Here is a 22,358-nt window from a genome sequence, read left to right as displayed (position 1 = left end):
TTCTATGAAAAGACATTACTGCCTAATTTCCAAGAATTTCCATTTTCTACCGTTTTTCAGTTATAGAATGTATAATTTTAAGCTAAAATAGAAAAATCGACTAAGCCCAAATTGTAAATTTGTTTGCAGTGACTTAAGGTACCTGCAAGTGGTTATAATTTTTTCAAATAAGTTTGGGTGGGTCTAGGAGGTCACTCTCATTAGGTACCATGGGCCAAGGATAAGATCAGAATTGAAAACAGTACAAAGTCATGTGGGTGGCAGGCGCTAGAGAAGACTTGCAGTGGGACAGCTAACTTTGGTTATAGTTGTGAGAGGGCTTGTTTAAGGACTGGGTGTTCAGGTATCAACAGCCAAGATTTCCTCTCTTTGAATTTTTAACTTATATTCCTTCAACTGGTTTTTCTGTTTCTCTGGCAACCATCCAGGTTCACACAAGTGTCTCTTAACCCTTTCATTATTTAATAACTCTTGAGAAGTTGAAAACCATAAATCTTCTTCCTGGGCAGGTGCACAGAATTTTGTATGCAATTTGAAAGAATTTATGTACCCACTTAAGCCAAGATCTCAATTAACAATCTCTGGTCTATCATCTCAAACTTCTGTTCTTACTTTCTTGCATTGCTTTCTTCAGTATAACTTGTCTGCTGCTGCCAGGTCTCCTGTTAACAGTGGTTCCTCCGTGCCTGCTATTTAATATAAAGAACAAAAATTTAAGAACATTTGATGTCCTATACTCTTGGAAATTTGAATGGGTGTGACAGGGTCACACAGTTATTTTGTAACACCACACTGAGCCATGTTTTCCTGATTTGTGGTACACAGTATGTATCATTGGATTTCATTACATAATTCTAAACTAGAAGTGGTTTTATATACCTTAAAAAGATATTTTGAAATTTATTCTTTTTTTGTAGTTTTACAGTTTTAAGTATAAACAAAAATTTCCACTGATTTGTATACATTTGCACTCCAAAGTAACATTGTTGAAACAAAATATTATTTAACTAATAGTATCCTATATACAAGAAAGTCTCAAAATAATTTTATATGACTGATTCACCATATCTTAAAAATGGAGTTAATAACATGCCACAACATGGATGAAGCTCAAATATATAATGTTCAGTGAAAGAAGCTAGACACACATAGATGTGGCTCCATTTATATGAAATGTCTAGAATAGGTAAATCCATAGAAACAGGCTGGGGAAAAGGAGGAATAGGTGGTAACTACCTAAAGGGTACAGAGTTTTATGATTTTTTCCAAATGTAAATATTTTTAAATATAATATTACCCTCATATTTTTGCATACTTTTAGTTTTTACTTAATGCCATTTAAGTATTTTCTCATGTTGCTGCAGTCTTGAAAGTTCCAGTTTTTAAGAGCCATTAAGTCTATAAATCCATTAAGTCTATATTATGCTACTGTACATTCAGGGTGTTTCTTGATATTCTAGGATAAGTTTCTTGATTCCTGATGGTGGTAGGAGTGGAGGAGATGGTGAGATGTGTTTCTCATGTAGAAATTGTACCAGGGAGCTTTTATGAAAAAGTAGTGTGCTGACAGTTTCAGTTTGAAAATAACTTGTAAATAGCTGGCTGATGGGCAGATAGCCTTGCTTAGGGCACTTTATATTTGGATACTAAGATTAGTAACTCTCTAGTAATCTTAACTTTTATTTTACTTATATTTGTGTTAGGAAGCCTTTTTTTTTTCCTTTTGAAGTTCATTAGCAAAAGGACTTAGGAACTCTGTATTCTGTATACTGGTTAGAAATTTCCTGATGACCTGACCCCTGGAATTCAGCTTGAAGAATCTAAAGATTCAACCTCATTTTCTAGTTTAAGATTTATAGGTGCTCATATTTGGCATAATCTGAGCAGTGTAGTAGAAAAGTATTAGCATCTCAGTATTTATTTAATACAGTCACAACATTGAAATCCAAGATATCTGTGGCTTAAAAAGGATCACTGTATACAAACAAAACAGAAAAGAAAATAAGATTTGGCAGTGATGTGATGAAATAGGAAATAACCCTCATACACTTCTGGTGGAAACGTAAGATGGTACAAGTGCTTTGGAAAACAGTTTGGCACTTGTTCAAAAGATTAAACTTAGAATTATCATATGACCCAGAAATTCTGCTCCTAGGTGTATACCCAAGATAAAACATCCCCATACAGAAACTTGTACACAAATGCTCATAGCAGTATATTCGTAATAGCTAAGCAGTGGAAACAACCCAAATGTCCATCACCTAATGAATGACTAAGCAAAGTGTGGTACATACATAAAATGCAGTATTATTCAGCAGTAAAAAGGAGTGAGATTTTGATACATGCTACAACATGGGTGAAATATGCTAAGTTGTAGGTCGCCAAAGAACTACTGTGTATAAAATAGATAAACAAGGATATATTGTACAGCACAGGGAAATATACTCATTGTTTTGTAGTAGGGTTAAATGGAGTGTAGTTTATAAAAATATTGAATGATTCTGCTGTATACCTGAACCTAATATAATACTGTCAATCAACTATACTTCAACAGCAATAGCAAAAAGCTGTTAGAATTCAAGAAATATACCGCCTAAAGAGTTTTGTAGAATTCTTACAAATGAAGTTCACCGGTTTTTAGAGGGAATTAGTTTTTTTTGGTGATGTTAGCCCTGGTCCTTCAAAAATTAACTTCTTAAAAAGAGGGGGGAAAGGTATCTGTTAGAGAACTTAGTGCAGTAAATGCAATAACAGACTTCCTGAGATCCAAAGCTAACCCTTGGCTGCTACAAACATATTCTTTTTGGAATTAATACCTTTTTTAAGCTTTCATCTTTTAACTCCTTAAAGGCTATGTATATTCTAGCTCTGGTTTTGCAGAGAACTCTTGGGCTTATTACTGTTAGCTTTCAGGTAGTCATACATTTGCCTCTTATGTTTAAGGATGAAAGATAATTATTGAAATGTATATTCTTATTCTTTAAGCTGGTAGGATGCTTAAATGAGGAAAAGTCCAGTATTTTTTGGCTGTAGCAAAGAAGTGGTTCCCACAATAATTCAGGCAGTAAGTCAGAGGAATATCTCTTCGCCTACAACTACCCTGGAGATCAGCTCCACTGGTAAGCAATTCTTTGTCAGTCATTTGGTACCGTTTCCCCTCTGGAAACCAGTTTGCTTGATGAGAAGGAAAAGGTAGGCTAATTTAGGTCTCATTTAGCAAAGAAAACGGTGGTGGTGCTTATGAGACTCTTTAGACAAAAATTAACTCAGAGGAAAGGTGTTTTATTTTAATGAAATACACATGGGTTAGAATCAAAAACCTGTAAGGGAACCAAGGCAGCCAGTGTCTCCCAGTTCTTTTACCCAGGGGCTTCAGGGTTTTTCATTTGTGGGCTTTCGTAATATCTGCTTTACTCAGCATTGCTAATCTGTCTTTAATACCATCAGTTTCCTCAGAACCTCAGTTTACATGTCTCTTACTTATTTGCTGCTCAGTGACCTTTCAGGTCAATTAATTCAGTGTTCCAGTTCTAAGAGAAGACAGTCTCTTGGTTCATCCTCTCTTCACCAGTCAGTAGGTGCAACTCATCAAATGTTGACTAGCCTGTGGGTCCACTGAAATGTATGCTTGTCCCAAGAATTGCCAGGTCATGGACAATTTAGAGATAGGAGCCATTGGTGTGGTAATCATCTTGTTTGCTATCTCTGTATCCCCCTACTTATAGGGGATTTGAGCTTTGTAAGGACAGGCCTCATCTATCTTTGTCACCACTATATCTCCTTTGCCTAAAATAGCATCTGAAATGTGGTTGAGTATTTAAGAAATACTGTAATTTGTGCCTAGTCTCCAAATGTTACGTTGATTTCAGTTGTCTGGACCTTTAGATGGATTTATCTAATGACTTGCTATTGCTGAGTGCCTGTAGTAATAATGCCTACCAGCCGTCTACCAATTAGGATACTGTGCTCAATGGATATTTATATAGTGAATGAAATAAGCCAACTTTTTCATTTCTGTAAAAAACAAACAAATGCAAACTGCCTCCCTGGAAGCAGTGCTCCTTTTCCATGTAGATCACTTTGGTTTGTATACTTTCTCATTAAACAAAACATATCATTTGTCAGTGTCATTGATGGGATGCTGGGATTTTTTTTTTTCCCCTCAGTGTATAATTGTTATCCTTTATGGTTCAGGAATTGCATTAATGCTAGTCTTTGGGGTTTTGTTTTGTTTGAGTTTTTTTGGTCAGGAGTCATTGAACATCAAAGTTAGAATATGCATTGAGATAATTTATTCCAAATCCTCCATTTTATGGCCTTGTTTTAGTCTGGCGAAATGCAGAAAAACATTCCCAGTATGAGAGTGCAGCTGGGGAGGGGGTGGTGCCAGCAGCAGCTTGTATGGCTGTAAGGAGAAAATCAGAAGAACTAACTCTTCTGGAGGAAAGGATACAGATTTTGGTGACAAGCTGCATTCTTTAGCAGTGACTTTATTTTTCCTTTACCACAGACCAGACTTGTACTATTTCCAGCCTCAGCACATTATTTAGGCACTTCCCCACTGCATTGTTTTATTTAGTTTCTGAAATTATATCATAATTCCCTAAACTGGGTCCAATTTTTAATATAGTGCCTTTCAGATAGACATATTTAGACTTTGATCTGTTTCTGTCTTTCTGGACTTTTAAACTCCCTGAGATTAGAGCCTATTTTATTTTTCACAACTTTTCATAATTTTATAGATGCTTCATTATTTATTAACAAACAACTGGAACATTTCAGAGGTTTTCCTCATCAGAAAGTTAGACCTTGCTTTTTTGTGTGACTGACCCTGTCTTTTCTATTTGCCCTGCCTCAGCACATCTTGTAATCCTTTGTTCTTTTTCTATTCTACCCCTTTCCATGATACTGCATTTCTTTTCCAAACACATTTTTAATTTAAATTACTCCCTTTCTTTAAGGCAGATACTTTTGCTTGGATTCTCTTGGGCTTTTTGTTGTTTTTGTGTGAGGTTTTTTGTTTGTTTTTTTGCATGAAGACTTATGTGGAGAATTAAAGCATTAATGAGCAGAGATCATTCTGTTGTTTTTGAGATTGCACCCAAGTACTGCATTTTTGTTGTCTATGAGGGCTACTCCATTTCTTCTAAGGAATTCTTCACAGTAGTAGATATAATGGTCATCTGAATCAAATTCTCCCATTCCAGTCCATTTCAGTTCACCAATTCTTAAAATGTCAGTGTTCGCTCTTGCCATCTCCTGTTTGACCACTTCCGATTTATCTTGATTCATAGACCTGACATTCCAGGTACCTATGCAATCAGACTTCCATCACCAGTCACATCCATAACTGGGTGCTATTTTCGCTTTGGCTCTGTCTCTTCATTCTTTCTGGAGTTATTTCTCCACTCTTCTCCAATAGCTTATTGGGCACCTACCAACCTGGGGAGTTCATCTTTCAGTGTCATATTTTGCCTTTTCTTACTCTTCATGGGGTTCTCAAGGCAAGAATACTGAAGTGGTTTGCCATTCCCTTCTCTAGTGGACCACATTTTGTCAGCAGAGACATTACTATGCTGACAAAGGTCCATCTAGTCAAAGTTATGGTTTTTCCATTAGTCATGTATGGATGTGAGAGTTGGACTGTAAAGAAAGCTGAACGCCAAAGAATTGATGAAACCAAATTGATAAAAGCCAAAGAAAGGCTTCTAAACTGTGGTATAGAGAAGACCCTTGAGAGTCCCTCATTGCAAGGAGATCAAACCAGTCAATCCTAAAGGAAATCAGTCCTGAATATTCATTGGAAGGACTGATGCTGAAGCTGAAACTCCAGTACTTTGGCCACCTGATGTGAAGAACTGACTCATTTGAAAAGACATTGATGCTGGGAAAGATTGAAGGCAGGAGGAGAAGGGGACGACAGAGGATGAGATGGTTGGATGGCATCACCGACTCAGTGGACATGAGTTTGAGCAAACTCCGGGAGTTGGTGATGGACAGGGAAGCCTGGCATGCTGCAGTCTATGGAGGTCGAAAATAGTTGGACATGACAAGCAACTGAACTGAACTGAAAGCATTAAGGAGGAAAAAAATGTTTAAATTTATTTGAATACGTTTGCTTCTCTTACAGTGAATTCCCTCTTTCAGAAGATTTAAACTCACAGGGAAGTACATGTATGCTCCTATTGACATTGAGGAAATGGTACTTAAATAAAGATTATAAGATGTTTACCACTGAGCCACTGGACTTCCCTGGTGTCTCAGTGGTAAAGAATCCACCTGCAGTGCAGGAGTTGCAAGAAACATGGGTTTGATCCCCTGGTCTGGAAGATCCCCTGGAGGAGGGCATGGCAATCCTCTCCAATATCTTTGCCTGGAGAATCCCATGAACAGAGGAGCCTGGTGGGCTACAGTCCATAGGGTCACAAAGAGTCGGACATAGCTGAGGCGATTTAGCACAGCACATAAGACATTTAAGTAGATGATAGGGCTAAAGGAAAGGTGGGGGGGGAGATGTCTACCTTGGATGACTCTTGATGTCAGTATAGGAAGGCCCAGATATTTGAGCCCCTGTCGTGGTTTGTGCATTTTCTTAGTTATTCCTTATAGCACTCTTTTAAGATGGCTATTCTATACATTTTTCTGATGAGAAACCTTAGACTTAGAGGTATTAAGTAACTTGCCTATGGTCACATACCTAATAAGTGCCAGAGGCTAAAATTCTATGATATATCTGTTCCTTCCACTGTACTTCTCTATCATTAACCTAGATAGTGGATAGAAATTCTGAGTTTAAGAAAAATTATGGGAGTAGGAGATCATTAGTTTGATTTTGGATAAATTGAAGTTTCAGTAGGATAGAAAGATAGGTAAAAATATCACAGAGGCAACAAACCAGATCATCTGTTGGAGAAGAAATGTTGGTTGTAACTTATATTAACTTTTCCTTTTTGGTTTTATTGTGGCATAATCCAGATCCTTAGAAACATTTTCATAGCACGTTTACAAAATCCTGATATGAATATATAACATGGATTTCAGGGACATGAGTGCGTCATTTAATTATCCAGTAATGTTTGAATCTCTACTATGTGATTGATACATTGTGCTAGGTGAACAGTATATATTGGTGAGCAAAATGGATATAATCTCTGCCTTTGTTAAGCTTATGAAGTGGTGAAGGAGTACATTAGTCAAATAATCACCTTTTCAGCCCTGGCACAAAATACTACTTGAATCATTTTCATAGAAAGGTGAGGACAGTCAAGTGAATCACCCTCAAAGGTTCCCAGCATCTATATTAGCAGTTTGCTACACTGGTGATTTAGATTTTCATAAATTCATTCATTTTGTACTAAGTGCCCTTGTATATTTTAAGTGGGAAGATCCCCTGGAGAAGGCAGTGGCAACCCAGTCCAGTCTTCTTGCTTGGAGAATCCCGTGGACAGAGGAGTGTGGTGGGCTACAGTTCAAAGGGTCGCAAAGAGGCGGACACACTGAGTGACTCACATTATCAGTGATTAATTTGTAAGCATTTTCTACAGGTTTTCAAAATCATATTTAGGGTTCACTTTTGGAGGGGAAGTGATGGACATACTATTATTAGTCATTTTTAAAGAATATACTTAGCAAAGCCAAAGCAGCTCTGTAATCCCAGTATTATAGCATATGTATACTAACTTTAATAATTATTTGACAGTTGACTACGGGTTCCTAAAAATCTAAAGGAAAAAACTAAAATGTGAAGGAACACTGCAGTCAGTTAATGGGTGACTATTTTTAGCTATTGGTAGGTAACATTTTTAGTACGTCATTTATTCATCTATCCGTCCGGCGAGGAGCAAAAGCAGGCACAATTCTTATCATGGATCTTACAGTCTGGTGGGAAAGACAACATTCAAGTTAACATACAACTAAATATAAAATGACAACTATGACAAATGCTATGAAGGGAAGTTACTTGGTGTATAAGAGCCTATAATAGAAAAGAATGGTTAGGGAAAATATCTGAAAAAATGGAAGTTAACCTGAGCTCTGAAGGAAGAAAAAAGAAGTATCTAAACAAGAGTCAGCTTCCCTGGTAGCTCAGTCAGCAAAGAATCTGCCTGCAATGCAGGAGAGCAGGGTTTGATCCCTGGGTCGGAAATAACCCCTGGAGAAGAAAATGGCAACTCACTCCAGTCTTCTTGCCTAGAAAATCTCATGGACAGAGGAGCCTGGTGAGCTGTAGTTCATGAGGTCTTGAGGGTCAGACACAACTTAGCGATTAAACCACAACCAAGCAAGAGTAATGGTGGAGGAGAGTGTTTTATGCAAATACAACAGGTGCTATGACTTCACATAGAAGAAATCATGCTTCTTTAAAGGATCTGAAAGAAGGCCAGTAAAACTAGAAAGCAGTGAGTGAGTTGTTAGATGAAGAAGGAGAGGGTGGGTGGTGGGTAGACTTATGCAGGGCTTTGGAGGTCTTGTTAAGGACTTTGGACTCCATCCTAAGAGCAGTGGGAAGCTATTGAAGGGGGTTTTGACATATGTTGAGAGCATAGGGTTGCATTTGTGGTTTTTTTGTTTGTTTTTGGTTTTTTTTTGCATTTGTTTTTAAAGATTGCTCTAACTTCTAGGTAGAAAACAAATTGAGATTTTGCTAGCTAATATTGTACATCAGCAAAGAAATGGGAACTTAGACTGAAGTATTGGCAGAAGACATGGAAAGAAATTAACAGACTTCCATCAGCATTCAGTAATTAAGGCAGGGGAAGGTGCGAAGGATGTTTCTGTCTTCTAGAACTAGAAAGGTGGTCATGTCATTTACTGAGATAGGGAAGAGGAACAGGTTTTGGAGGGCAGTTCATTTTTGGACATCGAATTAGAACTGTGAAAGTATAGTCTGGAGTTTAAAAGCGAAATCTAGACTGGAATATAAATTTGTGAATCATTTATATCTAGGTAGTAGTTTTAGCTGTCACCATGGACATAGTTATCAGTGAAGAGTATAGGGCAGGAGAACAGATCAGGACAAAGTCACATTTGTGACTCCAGATGCAGTCACATCATGAGGTTTTGGGGGTTAGGATTTCAACATAAGAATTTTGGGGGACGCAGTTCAGCATGTCACACTTATATGTCAGAGATGTTTTTCTCTGTGCTTAATAATAACTTCAGAATATTAGTTCCTTTGAACTTACTTTGAAAAATAGGAGTAAAACACAAGTACTGTGTAACTGTCATTGCCAAAACATGTTTTTCACAAAGGAGCATTTCTCTTCTTGGGGGGAGGAGGGGCTGCTCCTCAAAACAGGCAGGATCTTAGTTCTCACTACCAGGGATCAAACACATGCTCCCGGCAGTGGAAGCACAGAGTCTTAACCACTGGACTGCCAGGGAAGTCCATGAAGAAGTGTTGCTAATGCACATCACCAAGTAAACTATTTGAAAACAGAAGAAAGAGTCAATGCAGCACTGATCCATCACTCTTTTTTGGGGAGTGCCAAACCTGTGCCCCCTGCAGTAGAAGCACGGAGCCTTCACCACTGGACTGCCAGGGAGTTCCTTCACTCTTACCATCTAGATCTTCAGTTCCACTGGAGGACTCATAGTTCTTAGCATGTAATTGTAATCACAGTTATGATTTATTATTGCAAGAGAACACAAGTCAGTTGGTGAAAAAAGGTGCATATGTCTATTGGAAAGGCACAGGCTTCTAAGAGTTCTCTACTGGTGGAGTCACACAGAATTGTGCCAACATGTGTGAAGTGTTAACTACCAGGGAAGCCCAAAGTACTGAATAGACAGTCACTGCCTAGCATATACCAAAATTCTAGACTCCCAGAGGGAAAACATGTTCAGGATAAATCATATTGTTCACACAAAGAGTTTAGGCACAGTGAGCCATCAATTAGGGAATGTCCCAGAATCCAGCCTTTTAAAAATTGCCGTTTTTATATCCCTGTCCAATCTTCCATTTCAGTCTTCTGGCTGACATGAGAAACAGTATTCTATTTTACCACTTACAAAATACCATTGGCTCTCTAGTTACTTAACAATTAATAACTCATCCTTAAGGTCATTTTTAGTAAATATGATGGGAATAAAACTAGGTGTGTGTGGTAAGAAGAGAGAGGCCATCTTTAAAATATTAGGAGTTCTTAGTCATTTCCTTCCCTGTAGAGGGTTTCTGAAAAGTTGCATGTAAATTGAAATTAGAATGGTGAATCATTTAAAATTTCTAGAGGGTTCCTTTGGTTTAACAAGAATACCAAAGAAGAAAATACATCCATAATATGAATAAGAGATCGGAGTTTTGGTTTTGTGTCTATTAATATGCTTCTTCATAAGGTAGAGCTTTCCTTTTCTGTTCTGCTTTCTGTGTTCTCTGTACCCATATGTGAACCACAAGACCAAAGAAATTGAGCCTTTTATAAGCACATGCTTAAGAGACAGTTAAGGTGTTTAGGTTTGTAGTATAAGTATAGGTCTTTTTGTTTATACTAATAGTAGGTATGTTCAAGGTATGTTTAAGGAGTCTTATACTACCCACAGTCTTACACTATTTTTCCACTGTCTTTCGAATTAGTCATATCTTGATGTGGATGGTGGTCAGTTGATCTGCGACTTGAGAATAAGAAAAATTGTCTAAACTGGAAGTCATAATTCAGGGGTTGAAAATCTTAGCTGGTAGGGATTACAACAGAGGCCAAAGAGTTGCTTGTGTTCAGAGACAAGCCAGAAAGCTAAGACCAAAGCCAGGGGCAATAGCAGTTAGCCTCAAGTCTGCAAACCAGGGGCATTTGATGATGGGGAGAAAGCAAAGGGTTCAAATAACTTATTCACTGCAGAAAGTATCAGAGACTCAAATTTTTCAGACTGAAAATCTCGTATTCATAAGTAGCAGTATTTTAAAAACTGTTTCATTGATTCCTAGGATTCTGCAAAGGTACCCTAGGTAGGAGAGGGGGTGGAGGTGCAGGATTCTGTTTTTTTATCAGCAGTAGAATATTTTATGAGACAGTTTCAAGATAGAGTTGATGTTTTTTGAAATTCTAAATTCTGAAAGTTGCTGAAATTACAAAACCTTTATTGCAGATAAAAAAATTTATAGCTTTATTAGAAATTCCCTACTTTGATGGCTTTTTTTTAAAAATAAAACATTTAAATTTATTTTTAAGAGTTCAGTAGCTACCCTAAGAAAAACATAACTTTTTTGTTGTTTTGAGGGAGGGCTGGGGGAACTTATGTGTATTTCTTTTGCTTCAAAGCCAGGAGAAAGCTAACATTTTTTTTTTTAAACAGTATTTGCATAACTTTTTCACATGAATTTACAATAAAACATGTAGACATCCATCATAATCAGCACATATTCTTAATCAAAAATGTTTTAATTTGGATGTACTTTTAACATTATGAGTCATCTACAGTTAACATCTAAAACAAAAAGTAGTTACCTACTCTGAAGCCAGATAATAGTCAATATATAGTACACCTTAACCAATACAATTTGAAAAGATTTTATGAACGAACCTAATAGAGCTTAGTTGTAGAAACCCATATTCCTTTTATTACTAACTTCCTGGTTGACATTGCTAAATCAAAAATAAATACTAGTACTATACTTTTTCTCTTTGTTAAAAACAGAGAAATGATAATTGTATTTCTAGACTAGATTTTGCCAGTAACTAGTTGTTGGACCTGGAACTGGAATTAAGTCTTTCTAGGTTTTAGCTTCCTCATTTTTTTAAATTTATTTTTAAATTGAGGGATAATTGCTTTACAGAATTTTGTTATTTTCTGTCAAATGATGGCTTTCTTAAAATGTCATTTCAGTGTAATGCAAACAGACAAAATCCAAATCATTTAACTGAGAGAATCTCCTTGCTGTCCAGCAACCAAGCATGATACAGTAGAAATTACCAGCTTAAAAGAGAGACTGGAAAAAAAAAAGAGAGCAACTGGAACTCTAATTCCAGTATTGTCAATAATTATTTAGCAGTTGTTACTACAACTAAGACCTGATACAGTCACATAAATAAATATATTTTTTAAATCAACTTCCTAAAAAAATTATCAAAAACTGAAGGACACAACACCTGATTAAAAGAGCCTGCCAAAGGCTCAGTATAATAACAAAAAAAGACCTGCACCAATGCATATCATCATGTTCGAATCTGGGACCCCATGGACTGCAGCAAGCTAGGTTTCCCTGTCCTTCACTATTTCCCAGAGTTGGCTCAGATTCATGTCCACTGAGTCAGTGATGCTATCTAACCATCTCATCCTCTGTTGCCCTCTTCTTTTACCTCCATCTTTCCCAGCAGCAGGGTCTTTGCCAGTGAGTCAGCTCTTTGCATCAGATGGCCAAAGTATTTGAGCTTTAGCATCAGTCCTTCCAATGAATATTCAGAGTTGATTTCCTTTAGGATTGACTGGTTCCATCTCCTTGCTGTGCAGGGACTCTCAAGAGTTTTCTCCAGCACCACAATTTGAAAGCATCAGTTCTTCGGTGCTCAGCCTTCTTAATGGTCCAGCTCTCATATTTGTACGTGACTATTGGAAAAACCATAGCTTTGACTATACAGACCTTTTTTGGCAAAGTGATGTCTCTGCTTTTTAATATGCTGAGTTTTTCATAGCTTTTCTTCCAAGTAGCAAGTGTCTTCTAATTTCATGACTGCAGTCACCATCTACAGTGATACTGGAAACCAAGAAAATAAAATCTGTCACTGTTTGCACATTTTCCCCATCTATTTGCCATGAAGTGATGGGACTGGATGCCGTGATCTTAGTTTTTTGAATGTTGAATTTTAAGCCAGCCTTTTTTCACTCTCCTCTTTCACCCTTAGCAAGAGGCTGTTTAGTTCCTCTTCGCTTTCTGTCATTGTAGTAGTATTGTCTGCGTATCTAAGGTTATTGATATTTCTCCCAGCAATCTTGATTCCAGCTTGTGCTTCATCCAGCCTGGCATTTCACATGATGTACTCTGCATATAAATTAAATAAGCAGGATGACAGAATACAGCCTTGAAGTACTCCTTTCCCAATTTGGACCCAGTCCATTGTTCTGTGTCCCATTCTAACTGTTGCTTCTTGACCTGCATACAGGTTTCTTGGGAGACAGGTAAGGTGGTCTAGTATTCCCATCTCTTTAAGAATTTTCCACAGTTTGTTGTGATCCACACTGTCAAAGGCTTTAGCATAATCAGTGAAGTGGAAGTAGATGCTTTTCTGAAATTCCCTTGCTTTCTCTGTGATCCAACAGATGTTGGCAATTTGATCCCTGGTTCCTCTACCTTTTCTGAATCCAGCTTGTACATCTGGAAGTTCTCAGTTCACATACAGTTGAAGCCTAGCTTAAAGGATTTTGACCATTACCTTGCTTGCATGTGAAATGAGCACAGTTGTATTGTAGTTTGAACATTTTTTGGCATTGCCCTTCTTAATTTAGGATTGGCATGATCTTTTGCAGTCCTGTGGCCACTGCTGAATTTTCCAAATTTGCTGACATATTGAGTGAAGCACTTTAACAGCATCCTCTTTTAGGATTTAAAATAGCTCAGCTGGGATGACATCACCTCCATCCACTAGCTTTGCTTGTAGTAATGTTTCCTAAGGCCCACTTGACTTCACACTCCAGGATGTCTGGCTTTAGGTGAGTGACCACCCCATTGTGGTTATCCAGGTCATTAAAACCTTTTGGGATAGTTCTTCTGTTTATTTTTGCCACCTCTTCTTAATATCTTCTGCTTCTTTTAGGCCCTTTCCGTTTCTGTCCTTTATTGAGCCCATCTTCGCATGAAATGTTCCCTTGGTATCTCTAATTTTCTTGAAGAGATCTCATAATCTTTCTCACTCTGTTTTTTCCTCTGTTTCTTTGCCTTGTTCACTTAAGACAACTTTCTTATATCTCTCCTTGCTATTTTCTGGAACTCTGCATTCAGTTGGATATATCTTTCCCTTTCTCTTTTGCGTTTCACTTCTTTTCTCAGCTATTTGTAAACCATCCTCAGACAGCCACTTTTCCTTCTCTTATTTCTTTTTCTCTGGGATGGTTTTGGTTACTGCTTCCTGTACAGTGTTAGAAATCTCTGTCCATAGTTCTTCGGGCATTCTGTCTACCAGATCAGATGTAACTGTAGGCAAGCTTGGGCCTGTAAAATGAGCAAGTTGTTCTTAAAGATTCTTTTTTTGAAATGTTTTACTTACTTCTGTCATAGTCTGGTCCATGTCTTCTTTTTTAAAAAATTGTTTTATTTCATTTTCAGCTTTATTGAGGTATAGTTGAAATACAAAATTGAAAATTCAGTCCATTTCTTAAATTAAATGTTGGAATTTTGTCACATAATAGTGGAGCCACAGTAATAGTAGCTAACATTTATTTAATGAACTTTTGTATGTACAGTAGTCCTAGTAGAAGCTGGGCTGATGGTCCGGAGAAGGACATCAAATCTCATCGTCCTCCCAGCTTTTTGACCTTTCCTGAAGCCCCTCAAACCATAAAATGGTTTGATCTCAGAGAAAAAAAAATTGCCCACTAGGTATAAAACCTTTAATAGGTGAGTATCTAAACCAGAGGTGCAACAGCCATTTTTATGATCTTTAATAACAGAAGGGTCATGTAACTTTTATAGGACTGAAGGAAAGCTTTCATGCTGTGCTAAAGAAATGCAGTTTTGTACCTCACTTCCTCTTTGAAAGCTAGAATTGACAGCCTCTTCTTGCTTAATGAATGTATTTGTTAACTGAAGTTTCACTGTATTCTGTTTAATGTTAATTCTCTTATAGGCAGACACATGTAATTAAGATGAGGCTAGAGGCAGTGTCTATCAATAGTGAGTGGTGAGGATTGGGTAAAGTTTTACATTGGCAAGGTAATAATATACTTTGAACCAGTGGACCTGCAGGGGAAAGTAGAGGGAATTGCAAGAACAAAGGCAGTAAGATGGACAAGCTTGAAACTTTTAGGAAACAGCTAATTGGGCTGAAGTAATAGATAGAGCTCTTCAAATGCAATATTGATAGTTATAAAAGCTACTGTTTAGGGAGTTCTGCCATTCTAGGTTCACCATTTTTCTCATTTAAGTCTTAACAGCAACCATATAAGGTGGAGTAATCCAGATAGGTTAAATCTCTTCAGCACGATCACTCTAGTGGCAGAGAAGTAACTTTGACAGTAATCCAAGGTTATCTGGATCCAAAAACCATACTTGATAATAATAAAATATGTTCTTTGCATGTGAAATGAACTAAATATTTGGATGAAGAATGTAGTTCTGATAAGTATCCATATGCTTGGTTATTATTTTCTAGATGATGAGCTAGAAGTATTTATCATTATTGATTTTATGTGGGAATTTATAAAACATGAAACTTTGAACTACTGGTATGTTACTTGTGTCAGAGAATATAACTTTCATTATTTGATAAGAATTTACCCTTTTTTGACATCTTTAATTACAGATTTGTTCTGAATCTCAAAAGAAATAGTCTTGAGTTGAATTGCCTTTGACCAGAAACTCAATAATAACTAGTCAGAAAACAGGTTTATAAGAATAGGGCTAATTTAAAGGAACATAATCGTATCTTTAAGAGACATTATGATGAAATGTCTTTTTCCTTGAATTAAATATTTCAGTATTTGAGCCTAATATATATGTATCTGAGACTTGCCCCTAAAATTTCTCTTTGAAAAGCATATTTATGAGCCCTTACAAAATCACATTATGTGTGCTCTCTGTTATTTTCTTTTGAACCCCAAAAACCATTGACTAAAAACACCTCAGCTGATGCTAGTTCTGAATACTTAGGGAGGTTATTTCACAGATTTTTTTTTTAAGTTGTTAAACAATTTTTTCACATTGTCAAAAAAAAGTTGTGTCAACAAATTCAGCAATTATTCCTGAAGGCATAATCTCTTACTTGCACATGTTGGCTGTCATTGTAAACAAAGACCTAAATTGTGGAAATCATGAGTAATCCTACAGGATGAATAAAAATAACATTTTCTAATGTTAATGTGAATAGATAGTTGTGATTTAATATAAGTTTTCCCATGAAGATGTTATACATAGATTAAAAGTGTTATGTCTCAGTCAGTTTATTCAGTAGAGAGGTTATCTGAAACACCATATTAGGTGGCTCAAAAATGGTTTTAGCCATGGTGAAATCATTAGGTCAGAGATGCACTATCTTCATTGTATTCATCGAGTGGAGATCTTTTCCCAGATGTCTCATCAGAGGTTTTTTATGAGTATCTTACCTAATAAGGTAGCTTTCTCCATCAATCAAGAACTTTATTTTGTTTACACTTCACTCCCCATCACCTAGCACATAATAGATACTCAGGTATCTGTTGAAACAATGTATAAAGAGTATGAATAAAATTATCTCATAAATGTGAGACTTCCCTGATGGCTCAGACAGGAATCCACCTGCAATGTGGGAAACTTGGGTTCAATCCTTGGGTTGAGAAGATCCCTTGGAGGAGGGCATGGCAACCCACTCCAGTATTCTTGCCTGGAGAATCCCCATGGACAGAGGAGCCTGGTAGGCGACAGTCCATGGGGTCTCAAAGAGTTGGACACAACTGAGCGACTAAGCACAGCACAGTGAGTAGAAACATAAAGTAATACAGCTGCTTAAACAAAGTTGACCCTTGAACTACATAGGTTTGAACTGCACAGGTCCAACTTATACATGGTTTTTTTTTCAACCAATATGTACTACAGTACTTCATGATTCATGGTTGAGTCCTTGAATGTATATTCCATTTGGAAGGAAGGTGGCCTCATTTGGCTCACTGGATCATCATATCCAAATACATATCCAAAAGCCTAAAAGGAATTTTTACAGGAATTTATTGCAATAATGTCTCATCTTTCCAAATAAACAAAAAATTAATTTTAAGATTGTTGTCTATATGGAAAGAAATAACAAGTTTGCAAATAAGAAGAATCTGTAATGGCCAATTCTAATGTAAATAATGATATATATCAAGACCACGAAACTCCCATTGTGGCCTACAGAATATTGAATTCAGTCCATTTAGTTAATTAATTAATTACATTGATTTATCTGTGTATCAGGAATGAATATGTTTGTGTTATATAGTTTTCCTATAGAAATACTTCAAGTAACATTCCATGCCAGTTTTACTGTAAAGCTTGTTTTTATATCCTTAAAAGTAGGTCAGATATGCTAAAGTTAAGGCAGGGTAAAACAGAATTTGATGCCAGTGCATGTTTGTCCAGTCTCCTCCCTCTCCAAGGTCCCCTCCTCAGCCAAAAAAGGAAGAAACAAAAGGAAAACATTACCCTAGAAAACAGATTTTTTTAAAAATAATTTATTTTCTCCATTTTAAAAAATCTAGGAACAAGTTCCAGTTCCGGTCTATCATCCAACACCTAGCCAGACTCGCCTAGCAACTCAGCTGACTGAAGAGGAACAAATTAGGATAGCTCAAAGAATAGGCCTTATACAGCATCTGCCTAAAGGAGTTTATGACCCTGGAAGAGATGGATCAGAAAAAAAGATCCGGGAGTAAGTTTTAATTTATACATGTTTCAAAGGTCTGTCTTCAGAGATTTGTTTTTTAAAAATATTCTGTTGCATTTTGGAAGTGAGATATTTAATCAATTCTGGGCAAAAATTTGTTTAGATGTAGAAATTAAGAATTTTCATATAAAAATAAGAAATAAATGATGGTACAAATTCTGACCATTTTATAGGTTTTCTATGTCCATTTGGATGACAGTTAATGTCAATTAAAAATTATTTACCTGTGTAATAAGTGTGAACTAGTACCAGCATTGCTGGTGGCCTAATCATTTGGTAAAGCCGTTTGGCAATATTTCACGGACATTTAGATCTAAGCTCTTTGAGAGAGTTAACTCTAGAGATCTATCCTAGAATATGTACCTCACTTCAGCTCCCAGAGTTTTATGCACAGAGATAGTTACCATAGTTTTAGTTAGTGAAAAACAATAATAGAGGAATACTTTAGTAGGTTATATAGAGATTAAAATTGTTTGCTAAGGATTTTAGTGATATGAGGAAAATCTTATCTATTTCTTAACTTATAGAATAATTGTACTAAGCCTGATGAGTTAAATATAAAATTTTTACTTCCAGGGAGATATTTTTCTTCAGAGTTCATTATTGTTTGAGAATCCCTGAGAACAGCTATTTTCCTTGTAGGTTGAGAATGATCTTTACCAACACAGACATAAAGTAATTTATTATGCTGTGCTTGGCTATTTGAGCTGTAGCACCATTTAGTGTTGGTGGTTCTATATTTACATGTTATTAAAGTGAAAGCTGTCTGGGCTTACACTGAAAACTAAGTTCATATAAAATTAATCTAACATGGTTTCTTGTCCACTAAAGCTTCACATTCTCCTTAAGGTGTCTTCTGTAATATGTAGCTGTTTTATGGGTACAATTCTAACAGTGGACTTGATTCCTATCTGATACCTTTCTCTTTGTTGATTGCTCTCAAACTTTTCGAATTCCCAGGTGACTGAAATAACAGATTGTAGCAGGATAACGCTAGGAAAAATTTCCATCTGGATGCTTAGGTGATAGAGTGACAGGAAGCCATTTTTGTCTGTTCATATTAACACTGTCTTTGTAATAGGGATTTTAAAGAGTATTCTGTATAGATCACTCGTCTAAAAATGCTTTCTCATTTCTCTCCTTCACCCCAACAGGTGTGTGATCTGTATGATGGACTTTGTTTATGGGGACCCAATTCGATTTCTGCCGTGCATGCACATCTATCACCTGGACTGTATAGATGACTGGTTGATGAGATCCTTCACGTGCCCCTCCTGCATGGAGCCAGTTGATGCAGCACTGCTTTCGTCCTACGAGACTAATTGAGCCAGGGTCTCTCATCTGACTTCAAGTGAACCATCATTTTTGGTGGTTTTGATCTTTTGTCACTGAGCCCAAAGAGCCAGGGATTAGGAATTAAGATCATGCACAAAAGTTTCCTAAAATTTCCTGAATGGCTGCAGATGTTGGGGAAAAGTACGTGATATTTTAGAAACTTAGGGGGAAAAGTAGGATGGTATTTTTATGTAAAGCCTTGACCCAGTGTTTAAAAATATAATTGTATTTAGATCTTGTTATTGCTCCAGTACATAGGAATTGTGTAAAGTGTTACAGCAGCTGTATATGTTTCAATTGTATGTGTCAAAGATTAGGAAAAAGATAGTGGTTGTTTTTTCCTGAATGAAATAACTTTCTTCTTCTCCCACACCCAAATTCTTTTCTGAAGTTGCTGGCATTTGGGTCAAGGTTTTATTAAAAGCTACATTTTATAACACTGGCACAAAAAAAGTAGTTTTAAGCTTGTTTGCACAGTTCTTTTTTTCCATTGGAAATGGAATTCATTGCCTTAGGTCTTTTTTAAATAGTGTATTATTATCGTTGGGGCTGGCTCTATGCTTGAAAACCAGTTTATTTATAACCTATTATAAGTGCTATATCTGTTTGCAGTTAGGAAATGCAGAATTCAAAGTGATCTCCTAGCTTGTAAGCAAACTGAGATGCACTATCCCTTTTCTATTAAAATAAAAATCAGTTAATGTGTCAAGAAACCAACTCTAGTAAAGTCAGGTTTAATATTAGCCTTTCTTATGTGTTTCATCTAATTATTTTGGTTGTTAATATGGTGATAATTAAAAGTCAAGGTAAATTTTAAATATTAGGAATTCTGATTTATTGAGCTTGAATTATGCCACCATGCTTATGTAAAAATGAAAGTGGCAACATGGTTAAACTGAGAAAGCTTCTCAGTTGTAACAATTTTGATTTTTTCTTCCCTATGACCTTCTTCCCTGTTGTCTTGAACCATAGCAAAAGGATACTGCATCTCTTATTGGATTGCTGAGGTTATTGAAGTTACATAAAACACATCTCAGTCTCTGTTTCTTAGAAGGAAAGTCCTGCTAGTTGACTGACAATTCTAAGCAGGGAGAATTAAGATAAATGTGTTTAATTAATGTTTTGCACACAAATGCAGAATTTGTATAACCACATGACATCATAGTTGTGATCTGAAAAAAAGGACTTTCTCCTTTATCTTTTTCTTGCAGTTAATGTAGGAATTCTCTGAAACTCTAAGCTTCTGAAGTGTTAGAGGTAGAGATGGTCTAGCAAAGATGTAGTTTGTAATGTTTTATCCATTTAGCATGTTTTTATTTTTTGTTATGTACTAGAAGGTGACATATTTGTTTGGCTCAGTGATAATTACAACTAAAAAATCATTCATCAGTGAAAGGAGAAGCAATCTCAACCTTAACAAATCAGAAATGTTTCTTATTATTTTGTATTGAGTTGAATATTTGACTCTTAACACTTTTCTACATACAAAACACAAGTCAAGTCTCTTGAAGGGTTCTTCATAATTGTATTATAGAAGAATTTAGTATGTCATAAGCACTTAAGATTTGACATTCAACTGTAGCAGTATCTATGTTGGTTAATTTTCTTATGAGCCCCATGATGAGTTTGAGAAAAATTGAAAGAAATTATAGATTATCAGGTTCTGTTAAATCGTTACATGTATCTTGCTTAAGTTTTTGTTCATTAATTTATATCCAATTACATAAAAGCAAATTTGGAGGAAACACCTGAAGTTGTGCAATATTTTCAGTGATATTACTTTTTTTATCTTTGTGTTTTCTACTTAAACATGATGTCTATCATCAAGTATTATAGTCAGACTTTCTTTTTTTCTAGATTGTCAAAATTGGTAAATGAACATTTTTTTTAATCATCTTCTATGTTGCTATTAGTCTTTCTTTATTAACAAGGTTTCTTTTACAGAAGTTTGGCAGTAATATTGAGGGAACTAGGATTGAGCTGAATTTTTTTTTTAATAAGGTACTTTGTATTCTTTAATTTTGATCTCCACATACCATGTTAAGAACCATCAGTTTTGGCTTTTACCAAGTTAAATAAAGTTATAATACAGTTGTAAAGGGCTAAAGTTAGAATTGATTACATAAGAATCAATTCTCCCAAGTTATCCAATCCTTTCTTCAAAACACACATGTATAAATTTAATTAATTGCCTTTAGTTTTCTAGGTATATATATTTTGGGGGAAGTATTTTTTATGGCTTGGCATTTACTACCATCTAATCATAAGTTTAGAAGCTTGGTAGCTTCTAAATTTTCTAAAGCAAATAATAGGCATATTACCCTGTTATCCAGCATAATTGGGATTGGGTAAGATGTGTTCAGGCTTGGCTGTAGGATTTGAAATGTCTGAAAAGCCTGACCAGGAAAAAAATAAAAGAATCTTATTCTTTTAAGTGTAAACCAAAGAAGTTAAAATACTTGCAGATACTTGGAGTTTGGTTCACACAAACTTTTTAAATGCTATGAGTGTTCTTTATAAGACGTCTCTTACAACAAGTATTGGCTCTCCAAACTACTTTAGGTGTCTCTATGACATAAAACAGAATATAGTGAGCATCGAGGTAACAAATTCTCTATGTGCAAAGCTCCTTTTTAGGGAAGCATACATTTTTAAAAAGGATTGACAATAAAGGAGTACAAGGTAAAGCTGCCTGTGGTCCTTAGACTAAAAATGGCAAACAGAAAAGGTAAGTTTTTTGGCATAATTCCTAAATGTAGACAGTTGGTAGCCATGTTTGCTTACAGAGGCATTGGCTAGCAGATCAGTTTCTCACAGTCAACTGAGGACACTTGACACCTGCATGTTAAGTGCATTATAGCTAATCAGCTGATTTTTTACGCCTTTAAATTTGAAATCTGTGGACATGAGAAAAAGTGGATTTTTGGTTAGTATCTCCTGAAGTAATACTAAATTTACTCACCTGAATTTAAAGATCATCTATTCTTTTACTGGGTAGGGGAAAAGTTAGTTTGTAACCTCTCCTGCTGTCCCCTGTGTAGCTCGCCTTTTCTAGTCTTTCACTCAGCTAGACTTCCCTAAGACTCAGGCTTGGTTCGGGCTGTCCCCATCATGTGAGGATGGCCAAGAGAGCCCTCATTGTCCTGTTCAGTCTTATTCTGACTGCCTTATGTTAACTCCGTTTGAGGACATAGTTTAATTCCTTCTAATTTCTTCCTCCTGGTTCCATGTCATAAGTATTTTGCCATCATTAAATTAAAAAGTGTGGAGTAAAAATGTCCAGCTACAAAAATTTCATCTTTGCATTAAATGTCATTACTGATTGACTCACTGTTAGGTGATTGACCTGAGAGCTATCAAGAAATGGCCTCCGAATTTTTCCTCAGTTCTGCATTGTCAGAATAGACATTTGTTTATGGCCAGGCAGTAGTTTAATTAATGCTCATAATTCAGATTTAGACAGCACTTTAGTTTGTAGAA

General features: G+C 36.2%; 1 protein-coding gene across 1 annotated transcript in view; it reads left to right on the top strand.

Moving 5' to 3' along the window:
- RNF11 (ring finger protein 11) overlaps window positions 1-20,623 on the top strand; it is a 38,340-nt gene extending 17,717 nt beyond the window's left edge. Inside the window, exons 2-3 of the mRNA XM_081485540.1 lie at window positions 17,359-17,528; window positions 18,698-20,623. Of these exons, the coding sequence (XP_081341666.1) occupies window positions 17,359-17,528; window positions 18,698-18,869 (342 nt within the window). The 3' untranslated portion in view covers window positions 18,870-20,623. The remainder of the gene's footprint in view (window positions 1-17,358; window positions 17,529-18,697) is intronic.
- The last annotated feature ends 1,735 nt before the right edge of the window (window positions 20,624-22,358 follow it).

This window comes from Giraffa tippelskirchi, chromosome 5 (genome assembly GCF_054371585.1).
Source record: "Giraffa tippelskirchi isolate mGirTip1 chromosome 5, T2T-mGirTip1v1.2.pri, whole genome shotgun sequence".
Classification (NCBI taxonomy): domain Eukaryota; kingdom Metazoa; phylum Chordata; class Mammalia; order Artiodactyla; family Giraffidae; genus Giraffa; species Giraffa tippelskirchi.
Note: the sequence above shows the minus strand (reverse complement) of the source record. Positions and strands in the feature narration are given on the sequence as shown.